Source organism: Mya arenaria, chromosome 5 (assembly GCF_026914265.1).
Source record: "Mya arenaria isolate MELC-2E11 chromosome 5, ASM2691426v1".
Classification (NCBI taxonomy): Eukaryota; Metazoa; Mollusca; class Bivalvia; order Myida; family Myidae; genus Mya; species Mya arenaria.
In genome coordinates, this window is record NC_069126.1 from 33,367,160 (window position 1) to 33,391,217 (window position 24,058).

The 24,058-nt window shown below is 34.4% G+C and overlaps 2 protein-coding genes and 1 long non-coding RNA gene across 7 annotated transcripts in view; 1 reads left to right on the forward strand and 2 right to left on the reverse strand.

Moving 5' to 3' along the window:
• Positions 1-1,501: 1,501 nt before the first annotated feature.
• Positions 1,502-4,639, forward strand: LOC128234764 (toll-like receptor 4). The gene has a single exon (XM_052949264.1). It carries the CDS (start codon positions 1,564-1,566, stop codon positions 4,186-4,188), a length of 2,625 nt encoding a protein of 874 aa, XP_052805224.1. The 5' UTR covers positions 1,502-1,563; the 3' UTR covers positions 4,189-4,639.
• Positions 4,640-8,463: 3,824 nt separating this feature from the next.
• LOC128234768 (uncharacterized) lies at positions 8,464-12,055 on the reverse strand. 2 transcript variants are annotated; one of them, XR_008261032.1, is made up of 5 exons: positions 11,963-12,055; positions 11,004-11,133; positions 10,580-10,755; positions 10,240-10,321; positions 8,464-9,777 (listed from the first exon to the last, which is right to left on the reverse strand). It is a non-coding gene; the product is annotated as an uncharacterized LOC128234768 (long non-coding RNA). The 2 variants fall into 2 exon arrangements; XR_008261031.1 differs by having other exon boundaries at positions 10,580-11,133.
• A 9,435-nt stretch (positions 12,056-21,490) lies between these two features.
• LOC128234763 (transient receptor potential cation channel subfamily M member-like 2) overlaps positions 21,491-24,058 on the reverse strand; it is a 50,873-nt gene continuing 48,305 nt past the window's right edge. For all 4 annotated transcript variants that reach the window (XR_008261029.1, XM_052949262.1, XM_052949261.1 and 1 more), the window contains exon 25: positions 21,491-24,017. The gene's annotated coding sequence lies outside the window, so the exon portion shown is untranslated. The remainder of the gene's footprint in view (positions 24,018-24,058) is intronic.

Genomic DNA, 24,058 nt, shown 5'->3' on the forward strand with positions numbered 1-24,058 from the left:
ACGAATTCGAGAATGACAATAGTACGGTACGGTAACACTGTTTTTATCATATAGGTACATTTACTTTATTCAAATTGTGTGTTCGAACAACTGCCTGATATCACATTACTCGACGAGTGAAATTAAAAATATTGTAATTAAGTATGTACTACACATTCTTTGTAGATTGCACTAAACGCGTAGTGTCAAATTCGGTGTAACGGTATTCGAGTCAGTATGCCCTACAATTGAGTGTTGCTGACAATGGACGGTTATTCATGATGTTACGGTATAAAAAAGTGGTTTGGCCTTGTATTGTTTGAAATGCATTCACGTCAACTAGGCAGATATTACCGATATGTAACGATTGTCCCCGATGGTTATCAATTTGTTTCAAAACAGTAATAGCAACATGTCTAATTTCGAGCAACTTCGAAATAGCGATGACATTCTGAAATTTATTCATGTTAAAAGGCATAGCTGCTCCTGTTGACACATGTTTTCCTCTTATTTTGGTATGTGGGGGACCAAAATGACTACAGATGTGTGGACCTACTGACTAATAAATGCAGAAAAAAGCGACGCAGTAGGATGTACCCGGAAGTCACAAAACGAACGTGAATGCAAACGAGACTTACGCGCCCTATACCAATAGAATCCGGGAGCCATGTTAAAACCCAGGTTATGCCTTTAACACGTTTAAACAATGTATTAAGATTGACACTGTGTGCATGTTTTCTTAAAAACCAACTAATATGCGTGTTTACATAACGTCAAAATGAGTGATACCTCAAAAGAGAAACAAAGATCCTAGCTTCCGTTCGTCGCCTATGTTTTTCATATAAAGTTTCTTCAATCCTTTTGTTTGTTTGACACGATCGTAAAACGACATATCTAAATACTACTTATTAAAGATTCACCAATAATCTGTTCACTTTTTAAACTGAAGATCTTTTCTAAAAATAATTGTATAAAATAAAAAAAAATTGCTGAGCTATTCCAAACTATGTTTAGAGTCTTCATCGACGTCCGAAAGAACCCGCAATAGCCAAATGTTGACAGAAAGAATCCATTATGCATCATAACCTTGGAATTCATTGTATAAAACTATCGTCAGTAATTCTTTGCAAAACCTAACTTTTTATTTTTGTTTGGTTTGTTTCTATATCATAGAATTACTTAAACGGGATTGAAAGCGCATTGATCGTGCTGAATAGCCAATGATAGCATTAGAATAGAAAACCACATCCTACCACTAAATTAAAGTTCCGTGCTCGTATAATGCTTTTGAATGAAATAACATTATTTCATTGTCATTATTGTTTTACTAGATGTGTTAAAAACACTTCACTAAACAGGAAAAACGTGATACTTGGGTTTATCATACAATGTTGAATCCTAATTTGCCGGTGGTGCATTGATAATTGATGTTTCGTATAGTGGCACGATTTTCATTGTTCATTTTATTTCCTCCATCTATTTATGCGAATATTCTACAAATGAAGCCCAAAGAGTTTTTATATAAAAATGTTCGCATGGAACGCTAACACACATATCATATGAACGCATTTAATTTTCATCAAGATGAAACTGGATAATAATATATTTGTTTTTGCATTGCTTATTGTACACGTGAATATCTCGATGAGCTTCTTTAAATGTGGACCCGATCTAAAATGTTCATGTACGACGAGGCCGCCAGGAACGGTTGCAATGGATTGTAAAGCAAGAAATGTCAAACTTCGTCAGGTTTGCGAAAGCATTGCGATCATATACCCAAAAGTGTCAGATCTTAATATTGCACGAAATAACATTGGTAACTTCCATCCGGAAGACGTCAACCACTGTCGGAACATCAGTAGTTTAAATATGAATTATAACCAGATTTCGTCTCTGCATAATTATGTCTTTGTAGATTTTCGGAATATATTGACACTGGATTTGAGCGATAACGTGCTCGACATTTACAACAAAATGGCGTTTGACCCAAGTGTGCTTCCATCATCTCTGAGAATCCTCAAACTCTACGGCAATTTTCGAGAGGACAACAACCTGAAAGAAAGCTCTGCCTACCCAATTTTTACTAATTTACGGAACCTTGAGAAGTTGCAGTTGGATGGAGTTGAAACAGATTTCGGCCTGGAATATGAATACAGTGCTGTCAGAAATTTATCTCTTTCATCAAAAGGACCTTTGGGGTTCTGCTTCATAAAGGAAATCTTTCCGACAACTTTTCACTCGCTTATAAACGTACGTGTTCTAGATATATCCTCTTGCAGAATTGAAAATATTCACAGAGATGCCTTCAAACACATGAAGAGTCTTGAAATTCTGGACCTTTCTTTGAACAGACGTCTTGGATTTAGCTCCCTGATGAACATTTCCTATTCGCTCCAGTTTACAAATATCCAATTTCTGAATTACTCACGGGTTTATACTTCATTTGGCGTTGGAACTATAATTCTGAACAGTGATATATGCTACCTTCGAAATACATCTCTGAAAGCAATCGCGCTTGATGGCAACAAGGTGCAAATGATAGAAAAGAACACATATTTATTACTTCCGAAGCACTTAGAAACAATTTACGCACAAGAGAATAAATTTTCATTCGGATTATACCTCTTTCAATTTGGTTGCCTCGAACACGTTCAACATATTGATGCAAATAACCTAAACAAAGTGCACGCTCCTATTAAATACCTTGCGGAACCTAAACCAAAAAACGACAACGATCGTAGCTGGAATTCGGAATGCCCATTCATGACGGAAGAGAGTTTAAAGAACATTGCAAAAGATATCCCTGCTTGTACGTATGTACCACCGAATGAAACAGTTGCTGATTGGAAACCGCAGTTTTCTAGGTCTCTCAAAATCGTTAATTTCTCCGGCTGCAACATGGTTTATAACATTGGCAATACGCAAATCACTATCAATCCATCAAATAACTCATTTGAAGCATTGGATGTATCAAAAAATGCATTCCATTGCTTGAGCGGCAGGATTGGGCCATTTCCAAATCTTAAGTTTTTGTCACTCTCCCGTTCTTATTGTTCATTCATAAATTCAGACTTTTTGTCGATGGGCAAACTTGAAAACCTTCAGCTAGATCAAAATTATTTGGGAGGAATGTTTGCACATCAAGGCGGCAGAGACACGTTTGAATATCTCACAAATTTGAAAACGCTTAATATTTCTACAAACGGCATAACACGCCTCAAAAATAATATATTTAATAATCTTATAATGATTGAAGAAATTGATTTAAGCAGTAATAACATCGAAATGTTCGCTGTCAATGTTAAGCCTTTGAAAAATCTGCTTCATTTGAATCTTCGAGGTAACGCAATTCATACGCTTAATAATGATTTAAGACAGCTTCTCGAAGACAATTCAGAGCGAATAGGAAAGAATTTTACCCTGGACTTGAGAAACAATTCAATCGAATACAGTTGCAGCAATCAGAAGTTTTTGTACTGGTTGCTTTATCATAAAAAAAGATTACAAGGTTTTCATGAGATGGTTTTCTATAGGTTAAATGGTAGCTCTGTAGATTCAAATGCATTTCTGCGCGATGTGCCCCACTTGCGTGCACAATGTAGATCATATACAATTGCGATGGTGTTGTCCGCTTTGGGTGTATTGTCAGCCTGTGCAATGGTCACTGGAGTCATTTTGTACAAAAAGAGATGGAAACTTCGATATTGGTACTACATGACAAAGCAAAATTACTTTGGCTATCGGCGACTATTAAACGATTATGAAGATGAAAATTACCGATACGATGCGTTTATATCTTATTCTGACGATGACTTACATTTTATTCGGGGCGAAATCATACCAAGGTTGGAGGACTGTGGGATGAAGTTGTGTGTACACCAACGGGACTTTCTACCTGGCATACCAATACGAGATAACATAGTGGATGCGATACGAACAAGCAAGAAAACGGTGGTGATTCTCTCAAAAACATTTGTAAAGAAGCAATGGTGCATTTTTGAATTCAACATGGCAAGAATGGAAAGCACTGACAACCGAGTGTGCGAGAATGGGTGTTTAGTAATTGTACATTTCGAGAATGTTCCCGCGAAAAGTATGCCTCTCGAAATTCTTGATTGGATGGACAATCATTCGTACATTATGTATACACGCGACCCAGACGGTCAGGAATTGTTTTGGGAAAGTCTTGCAACAGCCATTGAACGTTGATATCCATTGTAAACTAAATACATACAATCATTGCTAGCGTTATTGTTTTTTGTATTTTAGTAACACCTCGATTTCTTAATCGGGTTGAATGACAAATACATATTTTTGTTATAATATTAATGCTTGCGTAGTTCAAATGAATATATCATTACGGTATGGGAAGGTCCCGGTAGTTTTCATTGTATTGTCGAATGATTTAACTGTTTTAAAAGTAACGCTCGAGAACTTTCCTATTTTTAATTGCAAATTAATATTTCTTTAGTGTAATGTACATTAAATTTTATAGTATCTTGTTTAGTTTATTTGTATGTTTTAAAGTGTTGTGCCCATGTATCTCACAATTGTATTCAAGAAGGCATATGTTCTTTAATGTTTAGCGCGTGTATGTAAACTTATTGGTATATAAAGTGTTTGATGATATGAATCGAATGTAATAAAAGAGATTCGCCGTCATGTTGTTCTTTAGATCGATCGAACTCAACTGGATTGGTCTGTTTCCGCTCATTCTGATGTGAGTAATGCAAATGATTTACAAGGACCAATGAGCCAAGAAGCCATCCATTTAATGTTAGCTTTATGCTACAATTATAAAAACGGAACGCCAAACAGGCAGTCAACAAGAATGACACAAGAAAAACAAACAAAATACGCACATAATCATTACGTCACTGATTACACTCAACTTCACACTATGGCTTGTTCAAGCATTTCAGGGTTTGGTATCACTTTTACATCGCTCAACTTCACACTATGGCGTGTCCAAGAATTCATGAATATAATCAAAGAACCCACATTGAGCCATCAATTTTGAACACAATTAAGTATAAAGCAAAACAACCAATACAATTACTTCACTTACTCAAATACCGCTATTTAAACAATTTGTTCTAGTGCATATGACTACAACCGTAAGCTTCAATCAGACTTCGACGGATGGTTCACAACTAAAACGAAGTCCAGAAAATTATTTACATTAACTTGGTTTAAACAGTATTTATTTCAAAATAACATTATAATGATATACACATTTGTAGCATATACAATATTAATGTCGGAAATAGTGATACATGGAAGGTATACAAATGAATAATGCACAAAACAAAATTTGACAGAATTGAGAAGGAAACTATGGTAGCTTATACTATGCCTCTATTTTGTCACTCTTTCAAGCTGCTTGAAATGGTGTTAATGTTGTTATTGTTTGTATATTTATGTAATCGTTAAAATTTGATGGATAATGTGGAAAATGAGACGTCAAAAATGCGCATAGGGTATGAAAGAGAGTAGTGTAAAGAGCAGGAAGGGGGGGGCATGGATAGGTCAGGTCAGTTGTAGAGTCGAGGTTGTTCTCATTTATCTTAAGGAGATTAAAAGCGTTTAGTTTGGCGATTGAAGTGTTGAACGTGAGTAAATATCATTGAGTTTGTCTGGTCCGTGGCGTTATTGGATCCAAACAACTTGAAGCGACATAGGCCTTATAGCAGGCAATTGGTCGAATAGGTGATGCCTTTGTGCATGATATAAGGGACAGGTGAAAAAGAAATGGTAGGTGTCCTCGATTTCACCACATTGGCAATTTGGGCTATTGATATTGTTTTTAGAGAACAAATGTTCATTAAGATTACTACAATGCATCCGCAACCTTGCATGTGTGAAACACAATTTGCGCAGGTAGCGCGAATCATATCCGTGGCAACACGACTCGTTTCCATTTCTAATCTTTATACTGAAACACGACTTGAACCTCTGAAGGAGAGAAGAAGGAAACATAAACTCACACTCTTTTACAAGATGTTTCATCTCCTTACACCTGCCTATCTCACTTCATTTATTCCGTCCCGAGTTGGTGATACAACCTCTTACAATCTTCGGAATTCTGTTAACCTTCGTAATATTACTTGTAAAACTGAACTGTTATCGAATTCATTTCTACCAATTATAATATCGTCCTGAAATGCACTTCCGGAAACAGTTCGTTCCTCTCCATCCTTGCCCTTTTTTAAGTTTACCCTTAACAAGAATAAACAAACAGTTCTTAAATTCTACTATGAGGGTGAACTCAAATTTACTTGTTTATCTATAGGCAATTATTAATTTAAACATGGCAGTACCGATGCAGTTGGGCGGCCACTTCTATTCTATATATGCGTACGAAGAAATATTTACAGGCCTGCTTTTCAAAATAATGTGTTTGTAAAATATTGTCTTAACATTTTATAGTACAGGTGATCGTACAAAAATCATAGAATATCCTGTATAAACTCGAACAATATCATTTAACCCCACTTCAGTTCCTTTCGTTCCTGAAGAAGTCTGTATTAATGTCAAAAGAAGTCGTAAAAGTCTGGTATATATGGCTAACAAATAATTTCAAAGAGGGCGTAGAGCTCCCATGCATAAGGTTAAACAAACTTTGCGAAGACAACTCACTACCACACACCGCGGTTTCGGTGAGAGTTATCATGCCGTATTTAAGACTCGTTTTACGCATAGTACGGAATGTCGCGAGAAATACCGTGACAGTGCGATAAGGGTATAAACGACACATCGTTCGAATTAAAATTTGGTTTATCATGCGTCGATATAAACGTTTTCAAACCTTTGTTGTTAATTGATTTTATTTTAATTTTGTCCAATCCCAGACTGGCATGTTTACTAACGCGCTTTTGATTTTGTACAGTAACAAAAGTTTCAGGAAGTCAATTTTGCTTTCATAGGGTTCGTTGTGTACCTTCGTCATCTAGGCGCCTCAATGGCAAACATAATTTCCGACCAGATTCTCAAGAACCAGGCGATGACCTCTAACCTTATAACGTGACTGCCGGTATTGCACGGTGAATGGAAAATAGATGTTATAAATGCTTCATTTGAAAAAAAATGAGAAACGACTACAGCTAAAGCCTGTGTAAAGGAGTACACATTTTCAAATGTTAATCATTTTACATCAATTAATTAAAACATATCGAGAAATACGTTTGGTTGTATTCTACTCTGCTGACGTCATGTCCACGCGATTTTAGATAATGATATGGAATAAATATGGCAGTATGAAAGTGTACCGTAATACGTTTAATCATGTCTTTGAGTAAATAAATATAACCAGACGAGTGAGGTATATGTTAAAAAGGATTTTTTGATTGATTGAGTGAGTGAGTGAGTGAGTGAGTGAGTGAGTGAGTGAGTGAGTGAGTGAGTGAGTGAGTGAGTGAGTGAGTGAGTGAGTGAGTGAGTGAGTGAGTGAGTGAGTGAGTGAGGTAATTTCGCACATTGTCCCAACATTTTTCAGTTATTATCAAATTCAATTTATATCGCTTATCCGAGCCAAAATAATACATCAATAGGTCATTTAAATACACTCATATAATAACGAGCATTCAAAGGACAATGATAAAGTTATCGAATTAAAGCAATATTACACCAATAAACTATTAAAATCCAGTGTACATTGTAAAATGAACGAGCAAGAAAACATTAGCGATACTCTCAAAAACCTAAGCAAAGAAAAGAAGCAATGGTGCATATTTGAAATCAACATGGCAAGAATGGAAACCATTTACAAGCGAGTGTGCGAGAATGGGTGTTTAGTAATTGCATTGTACGAGACTGATGCTGTTCCCGCAAATAAATGCCTTTTGAACTTCTCGATTAGATAGACAGTCATACGTATATTACGTTTACACGCGACCCCGACAGCCAGCCATTGCTTTGGTGAAATATGACATCAGCCATAGAGCGTTGATGTCAATTGTAATTTGAATTTAAAAACTATTTTCTTTTTTTAAATAACTAGATTTTCCTTATAATGTTAAATGACGAATGTAAAGTGCGTTTTATTTTTTTATAACTTTATTGCTAGCATCGTTCAAATGAATATATGATTATGGTATGATTTTAAACTTTTGTAAAAGTAACGATCGATAACTAACGTGTTGTTTTAATTGCAGCTTAACCTTACAAAATATGGAGTTCTGTACATTATTACTTTCTTCTTTAGCCCCTTTGTTTGCTTTAAAGTGTTTTGCCCATGAATCTCATGATTGTATTTGAGAGAGCATTTGCACTTAAATGTAAAGCGATTGTATGCCATGTGTTTTGTAATGCCATGAGTTTCATTGTATGAATCGAATGTGAAAACAAGAGATAGAATCTGTCCTTTTGATTAATGGTGCTCCTGTGTTACATTATTGTTGGTGTTTTGAGCAGTGAAACATAAGTGATTGCAATGGTCTTCTGTGTCATGTGAAAACTAACTGCTTTCTTTTTTTCTGATTTTAATGTAACAAACATGTTCCCACTCTTTCTGACATGAGTAATGGAGATGAATTACAGAGATTGATGAGCAAACCAGTTATATATTAAATATGACACTGTTAATACCACAGAGATAAAATTGGAACGCCAAACAGAAAATCAAAAAGAAATATACAAGGAAAACAAAAACAGTTAACACAAATAGAAAGATATCGTTTTACAATAAACGTTTGGGTTGCCATCTTGGAACGGGTAGGGAAAGAGGATGGGGTCAATGTTTAAATTGGTGTTTCAGCGCTCAGATTTAAATATGTATTATCCCAGTATTAATGAATAAAATTAGAAGTCTCATTTTGAGCAAGCATCATCTTTTAAGACAATAGAGTATAAAGGACATCACTTTATAGAATAACTTAACTTACTTATCGTCTGCTTTGTAAACAATTTATTCCTGACCATGTGACCTTTAACGTTAAGCTTCAATCAATCAGACCCGGTAATATTTATGTATTACCACACAAAACTGAATATTATTTACAGGTAATGTTTGATAATGTGCATTTATTAATTCAAACATGTTAAAGACCGATGCAGTCAGGCGAACACTTTATTTGAAAAAAATCGTACTAACAAATATTAAAAGGCTTGGTCTTAAAAGTAATGTCTTGCCTACTGGCCGATCCACTATTTGATACCATTGGGAACTCACAATTTCGAACTCTAAAGAAAACTTGAATATTTTAACTGTTCTCAATCAGCATGTAAAATATAATACAATCATAGCTTGTAAAAGATAAGATCACTGTCATCATTCAAAAGTCCACACAAATTGTCTATTATAATACATCTTTAAAACTGAGGTGACTGTAATTACTGCTGAGACGTGTAGAACGTCTAGGAGTGTTCACAAGATGGTCATATGTGTTGTCACTATCTTCGTCTAATTGGCATCTGGCTTCACCCGATATTATTGTCACACATGTTTTGTGTCTCGTTTTTGATGTTTCTGTATTTTGTGTAACGGTATCGTTTTGTTCGATAAAACTCACAGCATTCTTTTTAATGGTATTTATTCCATCAAAGTTGCACACATCGTGATTGTTATTTTGAATGCCACTCACTGGATTTGCGTTGTTAGTATCCATATTAAAAGTAGACAAAGACAGTTGCTGAACTCTTATTTTCTGTACGTTTTTAATGGTGTCATAGACGCTTTCATAGGCTTCTTCTGCTGATAAAAGCGTTGAAGTGGATGGTGTTTCGCCCCGAAAATACTTATTTTGAACTTTTCCTTTGGATCGCCCATATTCTTTTATCTTCCCATGTCCCTTTAAGTCACTGAAATTGAAAATGTGATCAAATAAATTCAGCATTATGCAATTAGAATAGTTAAGTAATCTAAGTTATAGATCCTTGAAGTAATTATTTAATATATCGTTGATATGTTGACATAATTCAGATTGCGTACCACGGAACAAGGAATTTTATACATTTTCCACGATATACATATTTTATCATGCGCAATTCCACCGTATCATAATTTACATGACATGTCAAAGACCGCTTGAAAGCGGCCGTCAGATTATTTATGGATTAAGCTATTTTGATGCATATGCGGTCTGTTTGTGGTGTATGCTCGTCTTGTGTATCTCGTTCATTGCCTTTGGTCCTTTACCTTGTGCCTCTAAAAAGGGTTTATACTTGGATGTTTGACTACTGAGCTTGTCCCTGTAGTTTGCATTGGATTTTTTACATTAAAATCATCATTCATAAAAAAATTGTTATAAAGTGTGGCCTTACCAATTGATAACATTGTAGGTGATTAGTCCTATAAGGCAGATAATGACTATCCCTCCAGCAACCACACCGAACATGAGCCAAACTGAAAAAACCGAAATATGAATCAATGGTTATTTTATCATAAGTTAATATACATATTTGAACGTGTCCGAGCCGTTAACACGTCCATGCAAAGGAGTTATAAATGTTCAATGCAAGATAGTTATAACCAGACTTAATATTATCTTACTAAGCTTGGCCAGTCCCCATTATATTATATAAATAATAACTTTTTACCCTGAGCGGAATACGAGTAAGATTCAATCCAACCGGTTGGAAGATAGCGTTTAGAAAAACTCACATTTAAGTTTTGAATCGATCGAACGTTTCCTGGACGTATGGCGATGGTTTTGGAGTGAGCTAGCTTCATTATCTGCCACTGTGGAACTTGTATTAAGGATGTGTGTCCATACTGTCGGGTCGGTGGACGACTGTTGAAAGATGTGTGCTGTCTATGCTCGTATGTTCTATACATACCTGCAATACAATTGAATAATTTTCTAACATTTTAGAACATCCCTTCTTTTAATAATGTCTTAGATCTAACTGTAATTTCCCGGAATGTAGTAGAACTGTGTTTGAGGTTATTAACGTTTGGGAAACCTTCTAATGATCCAGACAGATCTATGTAATTTGTTATTGTGTGTAGTATTACATTGTACACTTTTTTAAGTATATAATTATTAAAGTAGCTTTAGGTGCATCTTCACATCTATTAGTACTACAATTTGCAGTGGGGTCAAATCTCTCGCTCTGTCACGGTGATGTTCGGCGGAGCGCAAAACATCCACTGATGGGCGCCGTCCCCGCAATGTACCGACACGCCCCGACCTTGACAACCTTGACAACCAGCCACTGACAAAATAAAAACTCAGTTTTAACACTATTTATCATCATGTACCTATGTAGGTTTAGTTTGATCGTTCGTACGTCTTTGTCTTATTAGTGTAAAAGGTTAGGACAAACCAAATTAAGTGCGTGTTTTACGTCAGGTTCATATTCAAAAATATATTTCCCTTGCTACCATGCAGAAAAACACACAAATTTATTCATTCAAGATTCTATACTTGCCCTTTGTTCCACATTAGCTGTGAGATATATGACATAGTGGGATATTGCCCCTTTATGCTTTATATGTATACATTTATATACATCATAGTTTCTGTGAGGTTTCGGAAATATATTACGCAGTTTGAAACTAAAACATAAAATACTCACTTATTGATTACGAAGACTTTAAACCCAACAGTAAGATAATACTGAAATTAAATTTAACCAGACTGAAGTATGGTCGTGATCTTAAATAATACGTCCCTTTGAGGTCGTCGACAATGAATGTTTAAACTATATTTATTTTTCAAGTAATTCTCGCATGATGTTGCGCGCGAGTGTTTTGTTTTGTTTCGGGAGCTGGAGTTAAAAGCGGAACCAGACTAGTCCGGCATAAACACAAACATAAATGGACCGAAAACTAAACCCGGGACGCCTTGGTGAGAAGCCAATTTGGTCATGCAAATAATAGCGAGATAAATGACAAATACTTATTACGGAAAAAAACGTTTATTTTTTTCAGTTTTTTACGTTTAGGTTTAATAAACTATATTTTCCCCTCAAATTTAAGCTTAAGTTGAACTGTCCTTGTAAATGAGTAAAATACCTCAACATAAGAAAAGTAAGATCTTACCAACAGTAATTTGCGCAAGGTGTAAAAGTATTTTCCACATTTTAATAGCAAGCCACGCCACCACAGAAGTAAAAATCCTGTGTTCACAATTTGAAAGTGCACTTTATGACTTATTAATCATATTTCAATTTAGCAAGTGTGATTTACTCGTCTAAACCTGGAAACCCATCAACACAAATGCAGATAAAGACAGGAAGCTTGTCAAGTGGTGGCACTTAGAACTGTTGTGGACGCGTTTGTTGTCAGAGGAGACATCTATATTAGTTCACTGGAAAGTCAAGGTCTTGGGTTTTAAGCTCATCCTCAAGGCATTAGTCAATATTGGCCCTTGGCTCAAACTCAGCAAAATGAATAATTGAAAGGTTCAAATTATCTATAGTATAACTAAAATTAAAAACAAATAAACTATGTGTGCCTGGTTGTAGAACATATAATTTGTAACCGATACAGCTTTTTATTGCCATCTCCTACATTAGCATTTTTACAACAAAATGTTTTTGTTTTTTTTATTTTGCATTTCTGAATCTGAGCTTTGAACTCGAATACCCAAGATGTTAGTAAAATTGACCATGATATTATACAAAGTGAGTCACCTCGTCATGCTCATGGATTGGCAAAAGGACTGATACATGAAATGATCTTAAATGTAGATGTTGTCATATGTGACAGCATCGGTCAGGGATAGTTATATTTTATGTACTATTTTATTTATTATGTATAAAATTATATATTAAAAGTCAACTTCCCCGGCCGATAATGCCAACTATGGAAGTGCTGGCTCCGTCTGTTAAAGGTTACTCGTGACCTCGTCCCCAGTGTATATATTTTATTGTCCTTCGGAGTCATTGGATGTGTCTTTGTGAGTATTGGAAATATGGTTTGTGCAAGGAAGAATGGAAAGTTTTGAAATTATCATTGATTTCAATGAAAAGTTTTAAATTAAGTTACAACGGGTATCAGGCCTCAACGAAGAATCCTCAGGAAAAAAGAAAAACACGTAAGTAAATTGAGTTATTTTGCTATCACCCTATTATGCAGATCATAAGTTATCAGCAGCAATGGGTATATCCAATATTTAGCTGTCGAAACGACGGTTTTTGCGGCCATCTTCTTTGTTCTATGTACTTTTGAGACAGCTTGATGATCTACAGTGTTTTGGCTTCCATATTACCTACTATCTCCATGTATTGTTTTCTTTCTTTTCGGGAACCAAAATGATTAAAGATCAAACGATTATGCATAGTCTTGTGGTTGTTAACAATATGAGATAATGACTCTCATGTCAGGAACATTGGCAGTCCTTGAACTCATTTCTCTACGGAGCCGTTTCATAATTGAGGAGAATGTTTTAACATCGGCAATATCTTTAACTGTGAAACACTACAGTTAAAAGTATGTCCTAGGTACGAACTCGCTTTCAGTATTCTTGATGCAACGATCCCATGGATCCTCTGGTTTCTATACATTGTTTAAAGTGTACTCCTATATATATATATATATATATATATATATATATATATATATATATATATATATATATATATATATATATATATATATATATATATATATATATATATATATATATATATATATATATGCTACGTTTTGCCTGCAACCAGTGCAACAAAAATGCTATTAAGGGCCTTTTACAATACAAATTTAGGCGGGAAAAGCCAATTACTAAAACGTTTCGAAACATCACTTTAAATTTAGTTTCGAAGTACAATATTCTTCAAAAGAAAACTCACACCCGTTGCAAAATGATTAGGTGTAATAAGTAATTTTAACGAAGGAACATTTAATCATATTTTTTTGTTAAAATTTCTTTTACAGACAGACAGACAGACAGACAGACAGACAGACAGAACATTTATTCAAGTCGCACTTTTATATATTCATGGGGTAAATACAGATAAAACATGCAATAATAATAATGTATAAAACCACTCTTCGTGGAGTTATGAGAGACTATTTGCTCAATAAAAACAATAAAATATAATTATCAACTTAAAACATGCAATATAACTTAAAATATTCAGTAATAAAGATAAAGTGAGAATAATCATTATTGTACAAAACATGCAATAAAACATATAATCACTAATTACTTGTTATACAGATACTGACGTCGGAGTTTAAGGATATCATGACAGGTTTTGGCACTGTGTTTAACAACAGTTTCATTTGAAAGAAAGAATGAAAGTTTTTCGTTGTCCGATAATGAATTGAAATTATCATTAATATCAATAACTTTTAACAACAGTAAATATCGTAGATTATTATATAAAGGACAATGTCATAAAACATGACATTCATCTTCTACTATGTTATGACAGTTAAAACAAGTTCTTTGTTCAACATTGAGTGATTCATAGCGGCCCGTTTCGAGTTTTAATGGCGCCACTCGACATCTTAATTTAGCTAACGCACTTATGTAAAGGCGGGTAATAGATAGGCTCTGAACATAGTATTCTGTTTTATATGTTTGCTTAAAAGTTCTGTATAGCCACAGTTTGTTGCCTCCATTTATCTGTCGTATGCTTGTATTTACATTTATAACATTACGCCATTGATGGTGAATTTGGTCAAGAATAGTTGTATGACACTAATATATTAATCTAAAGTGTTCAGATCTACGAATTTTAACGTTTATATCCAAGTTATAATCAGCTATATATTTCACTTTATTCATTACAGTACGAGTCCAACACTTCTTATAAACAGATATTGCTTTAAATACAAAGTTATTCAGTCGATTACAGTCCATATTAGCTAATCGGACCATATGGGAAATGACAACTTTCCATTGTTTAGCAAGAGGTGGGGTCCATCCAATGTCACCATTCACAGCGGTGTTTGGTGTATATTTTCCTACTCCAAGGAAGAAGCGACTGGCTCTGTGCTGGACGGCATTAATTCAGGCGTATTCCCCATATCGCAGCACCGTAGCTGATGGTTGGCCAGACTACTGTGTCGTAAAGTTTCGTAAATACGTTAAATGGCATGCCTCCCATGGCTTTAAATTTTGATATAATAAGTCCAAGGGCCCGAGTAGCTGATTGGGCAACGTATTTTGCAGTGATGTTATAATCGAGAGTGTTGTTTAGTAGTAGTCCTAGGTAACGATATTTTTCTACGCATTCCAATTCATTATTACTACATTTGAACTTAAACTGTATTATCTGTCTAGACGGATTTCTAAAGTGCATAACCTTGCTCTTCTCAATATTAACGGTCATGTCGTTTATGCAACACCATCGCGATAGTATGTCTCGCAAATGTTGAAGATCGTTTTCATTTTCGGCAGTTTACACTAAATCATCCGCATAAAATAGGTGACTTATTATCTTCCCGTTAAATAAAACAACTTCATTTGAATGCCCAAATAGTTCGCTGCAGTCATTTAAAAAAAGTTGAACATTGTCGTGGAAACCAGACATCTCTGTTTCAGGCCAGTGGATACGTCAAACCAATCGGTTGTATAGTTGTTCACGCGCACGGCACATTTGACCGATTATGAAAACGACTTCAGAGCAGTCAACATTTTGCCGTGTATTCCGAAATTCCCTTCCAATTTAGCCCAAAGCTTACTTCTATTAATCCGGTCATAGGCTTTGGAAAAGTCGACGTATGCAACAAAGGTATCCTTCTTTGTCTTTTTTCTAGCGTCGATTATACTAGTTAAAGTTGATAACTGGTCGATCGTACTTCTGTTTTTCCGAAAACCATTTTGAGTGTCAGATACTGCATTGTTTAGTTCGCTCCATTTAGTAAGTCTATCATTTAATACATTTGCAATATACTTTGTAAATTGCCAGTTTCACTGTAATTCCACGGTACTTAACTGGGTCACGTTTATCTGAGTCTTTCAAAAAGGTATATCATCTTTTCATTATCTTAAAGATAACTGTTGTTTTAAAAATTGTTGTGTTTTATTGAGTGTCTGTCGGCGTGTACATGATGTATATTGAAATAATTGTTATGTTAATTAAACATGATTTGTATAGAATATTTATATTCAAAACATCAAAAGTTATTGTATAGGAATGTATAAGTGCGATGCAGATGTTTTATGATTTACCAAATGCATTTTGTTTTTGTTTGTTTGTTTTTCTTCATAGAAGGCCACACTGTAAATATGATGTTGTTATGGTTGAACCTGTAATTATGTCATAATGTGTTTATAACTTCTCTAAATAAAGATATTATTATTATTATTATTATTATTATTATTATTATTATTATTATTATTATTATTATTTAGTATTAAAGTACGAGGTGCCGGAAAAGTTTCCGGACTGCCTTTGTACTGTTGTCAGTTTTTTTGATTAGGAAACATAAAATTGCACCGAAATAAAGCAACATTTTATCTAGAGGACTGTACAAAAATTACTTTTTAATCATACATAAAACAATCATTTTTAACACTGCAAATAAACATATCTCACACCGTACGGATCACTCCGTACGGAAATGACGTACTGTTAACGTTCATTAATGTAATTACGTCAACGTAGGCTCTTGTGTGCTAGTTAATGTTTTTCAAAGTACTGCCCTTGAAATTCAATACATTTTCTGTGTCAATCTACCCACTTATCCAAGATATCTGCGTACCACTCCTTTTCGTAGCTTCTTATTGCCGACCTGACGGCAAATTTCATTTCATCTTCACTTTCAAATCTGCGACTTCGTAAGTCGGCCTTTAATCTCGGAAACACACAAAAGTCAATTGGCGCAAGGTCGGGACTTTACAGCGGATGTTGCAGTCTTTCATACACCAACAAGTCTATTGTTAGTAACGTGTCTTCAGCCCGATGTGCAGGAGCGTTGTCTTGATAAAAGATCAAATTTTCAATTTCGCAGTCCGGACGTTTCTTTCTCAATGCGTTCGTGAGATGTCTCTGCACGACCTAAAATGTCACCAACATACTCAATATGAACCCAAATCACATTAAACGAAATGCCTGGAATCAATAAGAATTTAACATTAAATTGTATAGTATTTGTTATCATAATTGATATGTTGATGTAACTTACTTTTTGATAGTAATCTTTATTGACTGTCTAGCCGCTAGGTACTGCATGTTGCAGAAGCATTCCGTGGCTGTCCATGAAGAAAATATATATATTATTTTCTTTGATGATTTCGATCGCCTCGCTTTTTCAGGAGGAGGCGAAGATCGTCTTTTCCATACCATTGACTCCTTCTTCGTTTCAGGGTCATAAAAGTTCACCCAGGTTTCATCCGTGGTAATGATACGACTTTAAAATCGACCACCCTCCTTTCTCCAGCGCTGTAGAAATTTCTCAGATGCTTCTATCCTGGTTTTCATAATTTCTTCGGTCAAAAGGCGTGGCACCCATCTTGCGCATACTTTTTTCATTCCCAAGTCCTTTGTCAAGATATTATATACATTTCCATGGCTTAATCCAACACTATCTGCTATATCGTCGACCGATTTCCGCCGAACAACGGAAATGACGCGCAGCACTTTGTCGATACTGCCACTATCCTGTTGTCGACCGCTTCTCTTATTGTCACTTACGTCGTCACGACCGTCCCGGAAACGCTTGTGCCAATCAAAAACGAGCGTCCTGGAACATTTCCTTAATCCGTCCTCCGGATTGATAAATTTCCATGATTCCGTTGGTGTCATTCCCGCTCTCGCACAGTATTTAATGACTGCTTGTTGCTCCGTTCGCTCGGATGACGTTGACTTTCTACACCAGCGATTTCTTCCATTGCTTTAAACAATGCGCATGAATTCAATGATTTTCAAGCGATGATGTTTGTTTTGCACGTGTGTTTAGAAATGACGTTGATATGACGTCATGTAAATTAATCCGATAAAACAGCGCCAAAATATTGCATATCTAGCGTTAATAGCAGTGAAGACAATTTGGTAGTCGTTAATAATTCAAAGGGATTCGTAGCGTAGGTTATATGTTATAGTAAACATATTTTTCAATTAAAATATGGATTATATGTTATTAATTTTTATAATAAAATGTAAAAATGTCGTTAGGATTTATGTGTGACAAGAATCGTCATAGTCCGACGTCAAAATTGTGCAATATATAACCAGTCCGGGAACTTTTTGACTGAACCTCGTATATACCAATTACTAGAGGACTTTTCCCTTTGTATGGTGGTGTTCATCAGATTAGGAATAACATCCTCATTTTGTCAATTGTCTCTCTTTGGAATTAGCATATTCCCTCGGTATTGAGTTATGTCATTATAACATAATAAACATGCTTTCTAATTCACTACTTGAAATCTTATTCTGTTGCTTTTAGCAATGATTATCAAAATTAACACTTCTTTAATTAATTCATTCTCTTGAAGATGACATGAACACCGCACTGACATTTCCATGCCATAAACTGCATTGAAGATCCACAAACAATTATTTGTTTTGATCTTTATAAACTGCCAACTTGGCAGAATGGATTCGACATCAGGCCGACTTATGAATCATTCTCTGAACGGGCAATGTTAACATAGTTGTTTATTTCATTTGAAGTATTTTAAGCATGACAGCTTATTAACATTAGTTGAAAGGGACTTTACTAAATAGATATGTAATATACCTTTAAGTTATGTACACGACGATCATCATAGAATCCGTTCGACTTCAGCTTTCATTCGAGATTTTCTTGAAGACGATGTATATGTAGGTATCCTTATAACTGTAACGTCTGGGTTTATGTTTATATTATATCAGTTCTTCCATAACATACACTTTTCTGGTGGCACAATTAGAAACTCGCTCAATTCATTATTTTTAAATGCACGCTTCGCTGATCTCATGTTGTTAAATATAACTCTCCAGAAGTAATTAATGGAGAAGCCTAATCGGTGGAAGTAACCAAGTTATCGAAATGGTCAATTATCCTAGGAGTATATCATTTATAGATTACCTTTTCAAACAATATGTTTGCAACTTCTTAAAATAAGTCTACGACGTTCAGTATGCTACATGTGCTCATGAAGGTTTTGGTGTATCTTAAAGCTTGGTTGAACGATGTGATACAGAAAATTATCCCGTGCAAAAATGTTCAGACATAATAATAACCTTTCTACTTTTAACACGATTTTGAGATAAGTCATTTACCAAATAGGCTAGATTCGGTTTTGAATCAGGACATTCCCACTGAACATTTGGCAAATCCTTTTGTTCTTTAAACATGTTCGAGATAACATAAGATTTGAAGCCTTCGTTGTCATCTACAATGCCCTTTACACCTATCAATCTATTTCATTCAAAACACTATTCGGCTTGCAATTATTGAGAATTTTGTCTATTCACCTGTAATGAGCTATGGTCATTTTGTACATTGTAGGTAAAAAATGTCTTCTTCTCAGAGCGTTAGCATAAAGTTGTTTTTGTGCCTGATTTATGAACAATTTTAAAATTTCATTCTCACAGAGGCATTGCCAACGTCCTTTCCTACAACTGATAGCCTTAAGATTTTGGTAATGTTTTACTCAAAAAAGTTTGTTTTTACTGTAAAATGTGATGATACTGAGTATGGATGGATTTGGTTTATTTCTTCTTATGCCAAACATCGCTAAGTTCGCTCATTATTTTGTAATGTTCTTCATAAATAGGAATAACCCTTTTGTTCTCTACCTGAACTAGAGCAAAACCTATAGCAGAACTGGATGCATCTGTTTAAAAAATAAATGGTTTATTAAGAGTTGGCAACATTAGGATTTAAGTGGACGTTAGCTTGTCCCCTAATGAATAAAATGATTTTTGACCCCTATCATTACAGTGAACTTTGAAGTTCAGGGTCAATTAATATAAAGGCTGAGCATTTTCTGCAAATTTTAGGATAAAATTGCGGTAGTAATTACATAATCCCATTGTTTAACCTGTATTTCATTTATTAGAACTGGGAATGTTTGACAGGCTCAGTTATTTTTGGATTAACTTTAATACCCTCACTAGAGAAGAAATAACCAGGGCATCGATCCCACCTGTACTTAGTTTGCATATCTGGAGTTGTAACTTTAAATTTGCTCCTTGCAACAGGTCAAAGACTACTTGTAAGTGCTATAGATGTTCATTTGCCTTAGATGAATGCTCAAAAATATCATCGACGTAAACTTATGTATTTTTGAGGTTGATAACTCTAAGAACTTTACACAAGTTTATACGGAAGCCGCATGAGATACAATTTCCCTTTAGGGAAAATCATGTAGATGTATTGCCTTTGAGGTTGTGTATCTTATGTTTTCATATTGTGAGTCTGAAAGCTAGTACAACCTGACTCGGAAGTATCTAATGCAACATCGTTGAAATTTTGCCTTTCCATGTGGTTCCCCCTTTAACCATATGTAAGCTTTCATTTGTAGCCTCAATTTCAAGCGAGCGGGTTTGATATGATCCTTAATTCTGCAAAAATGACAAACTTTGTTTTTGCAAAGCAGTCACAAAAGATGTGGGGATTTGTTTTTCCTCGGGCTCAACATTCTGAATGTGTTTTGTTATTATTGTATGATCCCCGTGAAAGTTACTTTATTTTGAAATTATTGACCCTTGCGTGAAATTAGGCGTTATGTTATTTTGTGTGGTATGTTGATGTCTTAATTGGTTGCTTTTGTTATGGTGACTAATGCTTTGATTAAATTTGTGCATTCTCTTACATATCGGCAGTGTTAATTTATTCCTCAAGTGATAACGACCTAAGCCGAAAGTCAGACCTTACATGTGGAAGTAGCGACTGCACTTAAAATATTAAGATATGTTAGCGGTGTGAGCTTTCTTATGTACTTCATAACAAACAATATAACATTTTATTTTGACCTTTTGTTTCATTTGATATACATCTGCTTAGGTTTGAACCGGATCTGTGGTTTTACTGAAACGTTGTTTGAATTTAGTTTTATATGACCGTTTCAAAAATGTCTCTTGTGGTAGACCAGTCAATGGCCGGATACATGCCATAAACAAAAGTGGAAGATCTTTAGGTACATTGCGAAAATATTAAAATAGTTCTATTGTTCAATTTATAAAATCAATTCTGGCTCTTTTCCAACAGGTTACATTTATAAAAAGGGGGCCTAATTTGAAATCCTATTGCATTTTGCTCAGCTCCTTCAGGCCCCGATTAGTACTCTGTGGGATGTCAGCTTCAGCCATGGTGGTGAGAACTGATAGTAGTTGGTTGGAGATGGAAACTTGGTTTCTTCTTCATGGCTCGGACGCAAGTGGATTATGGCTTGATCGGGTTCTTTTTTCTGTCACTTGACCGTTCAGTGTCTCCGGTATTGGCCTTTTTGATCGTGTATTTGGTACCCCTAGCATATATTATAGATGGTCTATGATAATGTTTGTTTCTCAACCAGTTTTTAGCAGGCTTAAAGTACACCTTTAAGTAGGGTACTTGCTTTTTAATATCTGTTTATTTCGGCTGATAAGATTTAAAATTGTTCACGATCATTTGCGCTTAAGATAGGAAGGGCAACCTTGATAAAAAGACAAAACTCAGATGATGTTTCTTCTGTTTCTTTATTATGAATTACAAATGAATTAAGATAAAAACAAAATGAAAAAATTGACAGTTTCTGGTAAATGAAGACTGATAAAATTCATAAAAAAATAGTGTGTTGTATACACAGCATATTTTCCTAAAACTAAAACACTCTCAAGCATAGGTGAGATGTACCTTACAAAAAAGGAATTGTTTTCTTATTAAATGTGTTCATTAGCTTGAGTAACATGCCAGTAAAATAATGTAGTTAAACTATAATGCAGAAATTGTTAATAGTTGGATATATTTTTAATAACTATATATAGACAACATGACATAAGGTATATAACAATTCGACATAGGTATATAACAATTCGATATACTCGAACAAGTAAATACTTCCTATCTTTAAATATTAGAATAAAAATCATATATGATTTGTAAGAAAACATGAAAAAGTTTTACCTAAGACTTATATAAGTTATGTCATAAGCTGAACATAAATACACCAAATCAGATGATAGTTCAATTAGGTCTCTCTGCTTCATAAACCACGTGTTATACTAATCCGGCCAGACGCGGTTATGAAAGGTATGAATTAGCTATCAGAAATGTTACTGTTTCATCACATGATTAAAGTCTTGATCAATAATGACTATTTGCATGTATGTAATATTATGCTCATCCAGTTGTCGGTCAGTATTTACAACTGTTAAACACGTTGGTTCAATTATTTAGAAAAAATGATAAAAACAAATACCAAAGAGTCCTTGTAGCTGAAAATAGTTAAACATCGTACTACAACATAAGAAATCAACAAGGTATACTACAAACATGAAAACAACATGAAGCAAATTGAAATAATGAAATAATGATATTGATTATGGATAAAATAAAAAAATGAAAAAAACATCTTTATAAAAATATTTAAACAAAACAATACGGCATTGATATACAATTGAATTAAATTCGTATATCAATATATAGCTGAAAACCAGCTCCAATGAGCTCATCAAGCAAAACAACCGCGTAGGATACTGATCTTCAACATTACAATACTTCATACACATAAAACAGTTATAATGGCAATAGTATCTCATTAGATCACAAATTATAAAAGTCTTTCGTAGAATAATATTTCATTTTAACAGCAGACAACAAATTCGTTATGACGAAATCCAATTTTGTTAGTTTGAGATAACAAAATAATTGTATGTTATTACGGAATAGGAAAAAAAACATAATAATATTCGCTTTTACTGCGGTATAACTATAAAGGCTTCTACCGAAATTGAATGTTTTTTTTATTTCATTTCAGGGTCTCCCTACGATATAGAACACTTTCTGCTTTATGACCTAACATTTATATATACGTATTTCTGGTAACACCACCATGGACTGGAAGTAATATATCTTAAAATGGTTAAAACAGATAGTATTGTTCATTTTACTAAGGCAATGCCAAATTGATTACTATGTTCAGCGTCGCCGTTCTAGTACGTTAGAAGCCTTAATAATGAATATATATGAAACATTTAACATAACTGAACTAAGCAAAGAAACCTGATTACAATAACAATATATTGAGTCAAGATATATATAATATACAGAAAAACGTTTAACTTGTTAGATTGATGGACCTGTAAAAATATTTGATGATTTTCTGAGCTGAAATTTGCGACCAAAGACAGTTTTTGTATAGATAATTTTGAGTTATATCTTCCATTTAAAAAGGGTCATTATAACAATGTGTTTCTTCATTGTGATTACATATCTTTAATGAAATCATGTGCAATTAGCTCAAAGAAATAAACTGATTGTTTATCATTTAGACCAAGAAAAACAGAAGATGTTTCAACAAATACAAATAAAAAGTACATCTTAGTAATTGCCAATCATCTTTAGTTTCTGACAAACGGGTGACAGACAAAACTAATACGAAGAAGTTCCTTATCCCCGAAATCAGCGAAGACAAACTCAATGTAAAATGTAGGTTTATATCATGGGTGTGGTTTTGACAATTTTGCAGAAACACTGCAGTTACTAGTATACATAATGCATACATTTTGGGGGAAATTCAGAATATCTGAATGTTAATCTTTATTTGACATAGTTTAAGTTAGTAAACGATGAATATTTATATCATAAAAAAAATAACAATATACATGTTTGCCCTATGCATCCTTGTAAATATTATTCAATAATACAGAACACGAATCAATCATTCATAAAATGCATATTTTCTCCTCTTGGTTACTTTGAAAGTTAAATAAAATCTATTAGTCTATATTTAATTGAATGTATATTTAACTTTTATATAAATGTTCACTTTGCCTCATTGCAGCGAGTATCACACATTTGAGATGTGACCCATGCAGCTGGTTTAAAAAGTATGCTCCAAGCCTTTCGGCAAGAGTTAAACAAAGTCTAGCTGTGTGTCGTGCCGGCTGGTATAACTGTATGCTTCTAGCCTCTTGGTAGCGAGTTTAACAAAGTATATGAGTAAATTGTGCATTGACAGCTTGTGAGGGACAATCAACCAGAATGCCAGTGATAAATTCTCTGAAACCTGAAAACAGCAAAAACATATTGGATCTAGATAAAATTTTA